This window comes from Orycteropus afer, unplaced genomic scaffold (assembly GCF_000298275.1).
Source record: "Orycteropus afer afer isolate SDZICR_OR568_19922 unplaced genomic scaffold, OryAfe1.0 scaffold00027, whole genome shotgun sequence".
In the NCBI taxonomy this organism is placed as follows: domain Eukaryota; kingdom Metazoa; phylum Chordata; class Mammalia; order Tubulidentata; family Orycteropodidae; genus Orycteropus; species Orycteropus afer.
In genome coordinates, this window is record NW_006921614.1 from 10,787,884 (window position 1) to 10,800,070 (window position 12,187).

The 12,187-nt window shown below is 37.1% G+C and overlaps 1 protein-coding gene across 1 annotated transcript in view; it reads right to left on the bottom strand.

Moving 5' to 3' along the window:
- PRPF4B (pre-mRNA processing factor 4B) overlaps window positions 1-12,187 on the bottom strand; it is a 52,995-nt gene that overhangs the window by 38,998 nt on the left and 1,810 nt on the right. Inside the window, 1 exon segment of the mRNA XM_007935355.2 lies at window positions 2,995-4,195. Coding sequence (XP_007933546.2) covers window positions 2,995-4,195 — 1,201 coding nt within the window.

Below are 12,187 nucleotides of genomic sequence, written 5' to 3' on the forward strand. Positions count from 1 at the left end.
CTAAATAATTTTCTGTCACATATAAAGAACACAGGAAAAGACACAAAAATCTAAAGGTAGCAAACAACAATTAATGCATTTTAAAATAAAACATATTTAGATGATCACAATGACATTTTGGTATTAATAAAAGGTCCATTTCTTAGGTCTTGCAATTTGAATTACTGAAGGTTATTTACAATGTTAAAGCCAATGATCCTGTTTCAGATTATCAGGGCAAAGAAAACATGTGCAAGTGAGTAACAGTATTGCATTTCTTAAATCTGAAGACTATTTTCTTTCTACATTTTGACATTTACGCAACTAAGACTCTTACTGTTAATGTCAGTTAAGTGTAAGAGCATCTTACAATCAACGTTCAATACGGTATCCTCTCAAGTCTCCCTTACTCAAAGTTGACTTTTCAACATCTGTCTTATAGGTACCTTCTAAAAAGTTTGTTTATTTAATGATATCTGTATTATTACAGGCCTTTCTACAACTCAATTTTTTGGAAATTTCTTAATGGTGTTCTGTATTTAGATAAGACTATTCATCTTAAATAGACAAGCCTATAAATAGGTTGTTCTCTGTAAGTAATAAAAACAGATTACATTTTTCCCATTTCATAAAAATGTAAAATACAATCTGCCTTACAGTTTTGGACATGGTGTACATAAACTGAAAGAATTTTTCTGACTCAGGCAAAATAGCAAGGTAGACTGACTCAGATATGTATGTAGTATTTCTTGGTAAGACCATCTGAGCAGACAGAAATACTTATTTCTTAAAGCAAAGACTGGCTAATATAAGGAGATGGGATAAAGTAAAAGTTGAAGGGAAAGAAAGAGTTTTTAGTTGCTTCAATGCAGTAACAATGAAATTTTAACAAATTAAAGTTTGTGGAAAAGGATAGCCCACAGCTATGAAGGACAAATTGGTGTAACTTTCTTGGAAGAACATTTAGCAGTAATGTTCTAAAACGTAAATGTACAAACTCTTAGACTTTGCAATTCCCCTTCTGTTCTTGTCTTTTCTACAAAGAAACCTCACACACGATCAATGGATATCTTTGCATACAATAGTGAAAAGTTGGGAACAAATTAAATTATCATTAGTTTTAACAATGAAATGATTAAATAAATCATGGTACATCTATATTATGAAATACTACGTTACTCTTACAAATAATGAAAAAAGATGTTATGTGTTGTCATGTAACTGTCCCATGGAAAAAGCAAAGCCTACAAAAAGTATAACACCATTTTCATAAGAAAAAACAAAACTGTGCATAGAAAAAGTGAAGGAATGAATTTTATATGCTTCTACATTTAAATTTTTCATTCGTTAGTATGTCCCTTTTCTATACATCAAAAAAAACCAAAAAACTGTTTCAAATGTTTATTAGCTCTAGGCCTTAATAAAGTCCTCAGGATTTCTTTTTCAAACTGAAAGCAAACTGAAGACTACTAGGAAACAATTTCAATAACAGAATCAGTAACACAATTGCTTCAATACCAAAAGCTAAAGGAAAAAGGGGTCCATTTCAATTCACTATAAAAAATAGAACACTTTGAAAATAAACCCACTGACATACACTCAAATTCTAACTCACAGTGACCCTTTAAGACAGGATAGAACTGCCCCACAGGGTTTCCAGGGCTGTAAATCTTTATAGAAGCAGACTGACACATCTTTCTCCCGTGGAGCAGCTGGTGGGTTCAATCCACTAACTAACCTATTGTTTAGCAGGTGAGTACTTGCTTAACTCTTGTACCACCAGGGCTCCTGACTTTGAAAATTACATTCTGCAAATTTCTCTGAAAATATTATATAAATCTCAATATTTATGTTAATTAATGTTAATTTGAATATAATGCCTAGGAATTAATGATAACTTTACACATGTAAGTTGATGGCTTTAAATAAGCAAAACTTGGCTGCTAATTTCATGATGCATCATTATTGAATATAAAGCATATACTGAAATATCAGTTTCTCAAGTAGTTTAAACTGGTTTAATGATTTACATAAAATCATCCTTTCTGTACCTTAATTAGATTTTAGGTAAACATTACAACCTCCTCAAATCTGTTTCCTCTTATAAATATTAATAGTATAAATATGAAAATAAGTGCTCCTCTATCTCAGAAGTTAGAATAGTCAGTTGAGAATTTATGAGAAAGAACTCTGATAAACTGAACATGTAATACAAATATGAACTATTATTACTATCAGTACAAAACAAAATCGTTTCTTGCATTCTTCTTCCTGAACTTAAAATACTACTTTTTCAATAAAAGAAATTAAAAAGAATAAAACTAAGAAAACTACTGCCATTGAGTCAATTCCAACTCACAGCAACCTTAAATGACAAAGAACTGACTCACAGTGTTTCCAAAGCTGTAAATCTTTATGGAAAACAATTGCCTCATCTTTCTTCTATGGAACTGCTGGTGGATTGGAACTGCTGACCTGTTGGTTAGCAGCCCAATGTTTTAACCATAGTGCCACCAGAGCTCTTTAAAAAGATTATATAGTGTTAGAAAAAATTCCCACTTTATAGTTTTAGGGCTAAAAAAATGATAGTTTCAATTTATAGTTAAAATCCAAAATCATGCAAATGAAAGAAACATTATAGACAGATTACTCTCCTTAACATTAGAAGTTTCAGCCTACATTGTTCAACTAAGTAAAATTCCTCATCCCCAATGTACAAGTGCATATAGATTTGTCAGCCAAATTATTTGTATTTAAAGGAGTAATTTAGGAAATGACATAAATGAAACTAAATCAAGAGTTTAGGGGGAAAAAAAAAACTAATTCTGTTACCAAGCTCAGTGTTTGTGAAACATCCAGAACCAAGAAACTCAATGACAAAAAGTGCAAATACTAGTATTGTTAATGGTCTGAATTATACGTAAAATTATGAAACTCACTACCTCACTTATTTGTCCAAAAGGTCTAGTTTCTGCTTCAATATTTGGTGCATTGGTAAAACATATTAACAAGTTACCTTGGAGAAGAAACCCGCCTCCTGTCTGGTTCTCTTCGTTTTCTCTCTAAGGATCGGCTTTTGGCTCTTCTACCAGGAGACAGAGTTCGAGAAGGTGATTTGCTCTGTTTAGATCTTCTATCATTTAAAAGTGGAGATCGACTTCTCCTTGATTTATCACGTTGTTTTGGAGATAAACTTCTTCTTTTAGGACTACGACCAGGTCTTCTACTGGGTGATCTATTTTCTTTCCCAGAAGAAGCATCTTTAGAGGGAGATTTAATTGGCTTCTTTTCTTTATCAGTTTCAGAACGTTTTGATTTTCTCTCTTTGGACCTTGACCTTCGGTCTTTGGATTTACCTCTTAAATCAATTGGGGATCTGGATTTTTTGCCTCGATCTCGACTTCTACTTTCATTTATAATTGGGGACTTTTTTCTATCCTTTGATTTATTTTTATCTTCGATTTTAATCTTTTCATCAGTAGGAGATCTGGGCTTTCCAATTTTCTCTTGAGAGCGCCTTCTAAGGGTAGGGGATTTGGATTTTCTCGCTTGATCTTGAGACTTACTTCTTTTGGATGGACTTTTCGACTTTTTCCTCTCCTTTGACTTGCTCCTAGTTGTTTTCTCTTTAACTATTTCAACACCTCCCTTATTTTTCTTTTTATCAGATCTATGTCTAGTCCGTTCTTTGGATCTGCTTTTACTTCGCTTTTTTGCACTATTTTTGTTGTCCACAAGGTCAAGTTTCCCCTTCATATTTGAGGATCTAGCACTAGACCTATTTCCATTTCTTGCCTTTTCATGAATCTCTCCTTCTTCTTCAGAGCCAGACTCATAACCTTGTAATATCAGCCCCATTCCAGACTGGACCTTTCCTTCCATTAACTCATTATCAAGTTCAGCTTTAATTAACGCTCTCTGTTTTTCCAAATCTTCTAGTAAAGCTAAATCATCAAGTTTAGTTCTTTTTGCTGGAGACATGCCTTCTTTGTCGGAAGCATCAATAACCTCTTTTCTTTTATGTTTTTTATGTTTATGCTTATGCTTATGTTTTTTATCTTTGTCTTCTTCTGAGGAATGTTTATGTTTCTTATGCTTACTTCTGTGTTTATGCTTCTTTTTTTTGTGACGACTATGTTTATTTTGAGATTGGTCTTCTGATACTTCTCCATTTTCTTCATTTACACTCTTTTCAGAATTATCAGCATCTTCTATCCTATAAATATATCATACACATTTTAAAATCACATCATTTATCAAGCATTCAAAGGGTTATAACACAGTATCTCAATGTAATGAGACAATCCCTAACATTTTCTCAGAAGAGTTTCAAGTATTTTATTTCAAAGGCATATACAGCTAAAACTGAGCTGGGTGCAACTTAATTTATATGTAATTTTATACAGTTTATATATATAATTTTATTTCTAATGGTTGAACCCATATACTGAAAGGAAATGCGTAACAAGAAGAGAATAAAAAATTACAGTTTAGAAAAAGGAACTCCAAACCAGATATGGTAAAACCTTATAAAGTTAGTATCTAGTTTAAAAAGTAGTATGATTTTTAAACCAGCATTTTCCACACATACTTAATGCCTTCTGCCCCATTTTTTTTTTTTTTTTTTCCCATAAAACATAATGACCTTAACATATATTAGGAACAACTATCTTTCTCCAGGAACTCTGATAGCATAGTGCCTAAGGCACTTGACTGTTAACCAGAGGCTGGTGGCTCAAATCCACCAGCCACTCCTCAGAAGGAAGACTGGGCAATTTACTTTCCTAGTGATACCACCTCAGAAATCCGAGGAGGGGTCACTATGAGTCAGATAGGAGGGATGGTGGTGAGTTTGTTTGTTTGTTTTTGGCTAGAGGCAATATTAAGCTAAAGACAAAATAAGCTATCTTATTTTGCTTAGTAAGATTGCTTACTCTTATTAAGCCCTGGTGGCTGCTGTTGACAATGTAAACACACTCTCAAGAGCTAAAACTCTTGAATTGACTAGGAATTAGAACTCTTTCAATGTACTTCTAGTACCCTTTTTTGCAGGTCTAAGCTAGTAAAAGATCAGTGACTTCATTGTTCAACCTAGTATCTAGTTAAAAAACTTAATCTCTGAATTTTAACTGAGGAGAGAGTTTCCAAAAATATGTTCATATTAATAAATGTTATGCAAAAATAAATCAATCAACAAACTAGGAGTAGGGGTGAGGTTCTGTGCTTAAATGCCTGGGAAATGCTGAGATAAAGAGTTTATTTTTAAATTATCTTGTTAAGCCCTCGTATTCAGTACTTCCAGGTTAAGATACAGGCTACAACAGCATTGTTTAAACTCCCCTTTAAAGTCACTTCACAACTACATTATCCTAAAACCAGAGCTCAAAATCAGACTTTATTTGGATTCAGGACATCATATTATTTATTTTTGGAGAAAGACATATTTTGTCCAAGTATTCATATTATACACTCCTACTTTCAGTAATTCAGTGTATTATTTGTGGCATATGGTACAAATGCTATTACAAGAATTTATGACAACATTTGTCCAATCTCTTAATACTTAAAAAAAAATTTCCTACCACATATGGGCATTAGGTCAAGTGGTAAGAAAAAAAAAAAGAGGTACAAGACCCTTTCTCCTTCCTTCATGGATATTATAGTGCTGTCTGTGCATGTAAACCACATTAAAGAGCTATAAAAAATTAGAAAAATACAATGATAAAGACATGAATGAGGATAATACAGAAACACTGAGGGGGTCCCTAAAATTATTTTGAGAGAGCCAGTGAAGGTGTCTTGTATGTTATCACAGAAAAACCCAAGCTAATTAAGAAGCAGGGACTTTCAGAAGAATAGAAATGTTTACTGAGAAGGGACATGAATTAAAAAACAAATGTTGAGCAACACTGTCCTAGAGAATGAATAACAATTAACCAGAGAGGAAAGAGACATTTTAAATAACTAACCAACCCAATCTACAGCTGCTCTCAATTTAACTGCAACTTACAGTAAACCCACATGTGTAGAGTAGACCTACACTCCATAGGGTTTTCAAGGCTGTGATCTTTTGGAAGCAGATCATCAGGCTTTTCTTCTGAGATGCCTCTAGGTAGGTTCCAGCCACCCACCTTTCCATTAGTAGTTGAGCACGTAACTGATCCTCCCACCTAGGGATTCCTATTTTATAGAAAGCAGATAACAAAAGGCACAGTTATATAGAGAACTATAAGCAGATGAGTGCTCCCAAAGCATCAAATTTGTGGAAGAAATTGATCTAATGAAGGTTAATAGCCCAAATGGACCAATCCAGGAGGTGACAAGATATGGTATGATTCTGGGAATAAGTGGTTGAGATAGGTAACATAGTGCCTAAGGCACTTGACTGCTAACCAAAAGGCTGGCAGTTCAAACCCACCAGCCACTCCTCGGAAGGAAGGTTGGGCAATCTACTTCCGTAGTGATACTGCCTCGGAAACCCAAGGAGGGGTTGCTATGAGTCAGGTCTGACTCGACAGCACATAACAACAACACAAACTGCAAGGCTAGGTCACTGGATGGGTTATTTATGATGGCACTACTATTTCTGAAGACTATGGCAGGAAGGGTATAGAATCCCATAGTCTTCATGCACTTGGGAAGAGGTATGTATGACTGAGAAGTTATTAGATGACGACAGTGAGGGGTTGTAGAGAATGATACTGCCACAAGATGGCATGAAACTCAAAGAACTTTGACTTTTGGGTGTCAGACTGTCAACTTCTGTTTCTGGAACAGAGTGCATGAAAGGAAAAAGTATCCTCTACTGAAAGATCTAGGAACCTTGGTGGCATAATGGTTAAAACACTCAGCTGCTAACCAAAATGTCAGCAGTTCAAATCCACCAGCTGCTCTGCAAGAGAAAAGTTCTGGCTATCTACTCCTGTGAAAATTATAGCCTAGAAAACCCTATGGGCCAGTTCTACGCTGACGTACAGAGTTGTGAGGAGTTGGAACCAAGTCAACTGAACACAACAACTGAGCTATGGAGGACGATGTGTTCTCAGAAGAGAGGTGGGTTTCAGTTTGGCCTGAATTCTCTCAAATAGGGTATGAGAAAACCTTCTCTGGATCATCAGTTTTTCTTCAAGCAGCTGTCACCATCTAATACACCACAAAGGAGCTCTGGTGGTGTAGTGGTTAAGGCATTAGGCTGCTAACCAAAAGGTCAGTGGTTCAAAGCCACCAACTACTCCATGGAAGAAAGATGAGACAATCTGATTCCATAAAGATTTACAGCCTTTGAAACCCCATGGGGGTTGCTATGAGTTGGAATCAACTTGCTGGCAGTGAGGTTTTTTCTTTTTTAATATACCACAAATGAACCCTGGTGGCACAGTGATTAAAGCACCCGTTGCAGACTAAGAGGTCGGCAGTTCAAACCTACCATCTGCTCTATAGGAGAAAGATATAGCATATATCTTTATGCTTCCATAAAGATTACAGCCTTGGAAACCCTATGGGGCAGTTCTACTGTTCTATATAGTCACTGTTAAGTCCAAACTGCCTCAATGGCAGTAGATTTAATACAGTGCATATTTTACTTGTTTAATTCTTGATTGTCTCTTCTTTTTATAATACAGTTCCTATAAAAGCAGAACCTTTATCTGTTCAGTTCATTGCTCTATCCCTATGGCCTATTAAGCATCACTACAGGTACTCAGTAAGTATTTGTTAACTCAATGAAATGAACTACATAAAATAACATATAAAATTTTATATCATTATGTTGTGTTGCTACATGCACCCATAGTGACCTCCTTGGGTTTCTGAGGCAGTATCACTACAAAAGTAGATTGCCCAACCTTCCTTCTGAGGAGTGGCTGGTGGGTTTGAACCACCAGCCTTCTGGTTTGCAGTCAAGTGCCTTAGGCACTATGCTACCAGAGCTCTTTTATATTGTTATACTAGACTCTTAGTTCTTGACAGTGAAGACAGTATATCTTCAGTGCCACATAGTGTACAAAGTAATTGCTGTTAGTTGCTCTTAAGCTGATTACAATTCATGGTGACTCCATGTATTAGAATAGAACTGCTCCATAGGATTTTCTTGGCTGGAATCTTAATGGAACTGGATCACCAGGCCTCTTCTTCCACGGTACTGTTGAGTAAGTACTGTTGAGTAGGTTTGAACCACCAACATCTAGGGACCTTGCACCAACTAGGGAGCTTGTTGTTGATATCATTAGATGTCCGGGAGTAGATTTCAATTCATAAAGACCACATATGACAAAGTAGAACTGTCCTATTTCTAGGAGGAAATCTTTAGGAACAAAACACCAGGTTTTTCTCCTATGGAGCCACAAGAAGAGGGGTTCCAACTCCCAACCTTTCAGTGTGCAGCTGAATGGTTAACCACTGTGCCATCAGGGAGCCTCTAAGGGCCTAGTACACAAGTATTTGTTGAATGTGCAATACCACAAATTATTTAAGTATTATTGTCCCCTTCCTGAGTAGTGCATATGGTTAACACACTGGGCTGCTAACTGAAAGAGGCACTTTGAAAGAGATGGTTAGTTATCTACTCCCGAAAAAGTAGCCATTGAAAACCATACAGAGCACTGTGAAAATGGCACAGCAGGGCCATCTGACCTCTTCTAACTTCATGTGGGGAGAGATAATCAGTATTAGTATCAGCCTGGGGCTGATTCCCAGAGGTGGAGGTCAGACATACCTCCTCTCTCCAACCTTTTTTAAAAACCAGTTTTGACACCAGCTTTCTTTCCCATGGCACATCTCTATTCCACAGCTGGGATCGATAATTCATTGCAATAGCCACACAAAACTCACAGATCAAACTCATGATTATGGGGTTTATTAGGGAAGTAACAGTAACAACTCTTACAGCTCTTTGACCAGGACAGCTACTTCTTAGCCATGCCCACAGGGACAACTCTTCTTCAGCACTTCTTCAGGATGGCCTCTGCCCTGTTCCACCAAGTGTTACAAAGCTGTTTAGCTCCCAGATAAGTGCCCAAAGGCACCCCACTTGCTAAGAAGCTTCCTGTCCAAAGACAATCAGTTCTTCTTCCCAGTGGGTTGGCAAGTCTAGCGTAACTTGCTCTGTGGGCTAGGAAGCCCAATGCACTGTCTCACTCTGGTCTTTTCTGCTGTTACCTTTTATCTGCCACTGCTTCTTGCTACTTTGTGTGATCTCTGGTGTTACAGCTCTATCTCCTGGATCCAGGAGGTTCTCAGTGGGGAAGGACCATGAGTCCAAAGGATGCACTCTACTGTTTCTTCTTGGTGGTAGTTAGGTCCCACCTTTCTGCCTCTGGGATGGCTAATTTTAAGCCTAGCAAAATGGCAAAAAGGACCGATACCCTCTTTAGGATTTTATGCACCTTATTTACACAGACCTACCCAATCATTAGGAGCTCTGGTAGCGTAGTGCCTAAGGCACTTGACTGCTACCCAGAAGGCTGGCGGTTCAAACCCCCCAGCCACTCCTCGGAAGGAAGACGGGGCAATCTACTTCTGTAGTGATACTGCCTCGGAAACCCAAGGAGGGGTCGCTATAAGTCGGGTCTGACTCAACGGCACATAACAACAACAACAACAACCACCACCCAATCATTTGGTAGGTGTTAAAAGACCACTGGGAGCTCTGGTAGCATAATGGCTAAGGCACTTGACTACTAACCAGAAGGCTGGCGGTTCAAACCCCCCAGCCACTCCTCGGAAGGAAGATGGGGCAATCTACTTCCGTAGTGATACTGCCTCGGAAACCCAAGGAGGGGTCGCTATGAGTCGGGTCCAACTCGATGGCACACAATAACAACAACAAAAAACCACTGCAAGAAAGACCATATCAAAGCGAATCACTGCAGGCACACAGTTCTACACTGACGCATATGCCACTACCCTTCAGAATCAACAGCAACTGGTCTGGGTTTTCCCAAAGAAAAGTATGCTCTTTGAACATTTACCTTTTCTAATGCTTTCTAAGGACAATTTACAAGTCTTCTAAGAATTTTTATTCAAAATTACCAGAGTTTACCCATGATGCTGTTGTTAGGTACTGTCGAGTCAGCTCTGACTCATAGTGACTCTATGTACAACAAAACGAAACATTGCCCAGTCCTGTGCCATTCTCACAATCCCTGAATTTACCCATAGAAGAATCAAAAGGAAACACCATGATCCCCAATGTTATTTAAGATTCCTTCGCAGTAATGACCCCAGTTTCTAGGGGAATGTTATGAGTGCTATCTCAACATACAATGGCTAGGCTACTGATAAAAATGCTACAAGCACCTTACAAAAAAAAACCAAACTCACTGCCATGGAATTGATTCAACTCGGAATTGATTCAACTCCAAGCGACCCCTTTGAGGGGTCTACAAGGCGTTATCTCTATGAAAGTAGATTGCCCAATCTTCCTTCTGAAGAGTGGCTAGTGGGTTTGAACCACCAGCCTTCCAGCTAGCCTTAGGCACTACACACCAGAGAGCCAACTAACCTAACCTTAGAAATTGTCAAGTTCTACATTCAGGCATAAAGCAGACGGTCATCATTCTCTCAAATCAAATTACACAGCAAATAAAGATCGAGGTCTAACCAGGTACATTAGAAAGTCTTGGACTCAATAAGTCTATGGCATAGTATGCATAATGAGTATGCTAAAGCTGATCATTTAACAACTTTCTTCCAAAGCTTTATGAAGAGGTTCCTGAAGAAAACTGTCTTCTGAAACAGTTTGTACCAACAACAAATCAGCTAATTTGAAAGGCAGAAAATATGGGGTATTTAACAGTACTTGTTAATTTGTTAAGCCTAACATACAACTTTTATCTTTCAAACAACTCAAATCATCTGTCACAATAAAAACAGGCGTGGAACAACTTTAACATAATATTAAATGACCAATCACCACCTCCTGTTGCCTAGTGTTACTTTATTCCCTCTTTAACATATTTTTTCAAAGAATACTTTCAATGAATCTTATTTAGGAGATATTCAATTTATGCTCTGGAGACAGAAACGATTCATTTAAATCTATGTATGAATGGAACAGTTCTCAAACTAGACAATTTTTCTTAAAATAATTATTTAATGGTGAGCAAAGTGAATACCACTGCTTCTTTCCAAGAAAAGTACTTAGGACCATATCCCTGACAAGTTAAAAAAGAATACTTTTAATATAGAAAGAGTTATGTAGAAGAAAAAACTTAAATGGATTAAAAAGAAAGACCAGCCAGTATTAAAACAAATCCCCCTTTTCCTCAATTCCCATTTGCAAAATTAAGTATCAAAGGATTAGAAATATCACATCAAAAAATGAGCCTTTTCTGAGATCCAAGAAATAAATAAAAACTATTTCAAATCTTACTGGCCATTTTTAAAAAGGAGACAACACTGGATAGTGGGAGGCCAGAGACTACAGTAGTTAGGTTGATCCTAGAACCAGACTCAAACAACGAAAACAACCCATTGCCATCAAGTGGATTCCAACTCATAGTGACCCTATAGGAGAGAGCAGAACTGCCCCTTAGGGTTTCCAAAGCTGTTAATCTTCACAAAAACAGACTGTCGTATCTTTCTCCTATGGAGTGGCTAGTGGGTTCAAACAGCTGACCTTTTTGGTTAGCAGCTGAGTGTCCGACCACTGCACTACTAGGACTCCTTGGAACCAGACTTTCTGAGTTTTAATCCTGGGTCTGCCACTTACTGTGACATTGGGCAAGTTACTTAAGTTCTCTGTACTTCAGTTCCCTCATCTATAAAATATGGGAAGCACCAATATCTACCTCCACAGGGATGACATAACGATTAAATGAGTTTACTCGTTCAGTGCTTTGAACACTACTACCTGGTACTTACTTAGTCCAAGTCAGTCAGTGCATAAAAAATTTAAAACATTTAGACCCCTTAAAAAGGCATTTAAAGAGATGGATAAGTTTAAATGCTATTGCATAAAGCCTTTGGAAACTTAAAACTTTTTTTTATATTCTTTCTAAGTTCTGTATTTTCAAAAGATTCCATGTAATTGTAAATTACTGAGTCCTCTGAAGAAATGTCTAGACACTATATTTGAGTACTCACTATGAGCAGCATGCACAGTACTTCCTTTCATATCAAACTGTTATTTTCTTTGTTAAGTATTTTCAAGTGAAAGCAGGGCACACCGAAGACCAAATAAAATTCCATTACCAGCAAGTGCTCTGTT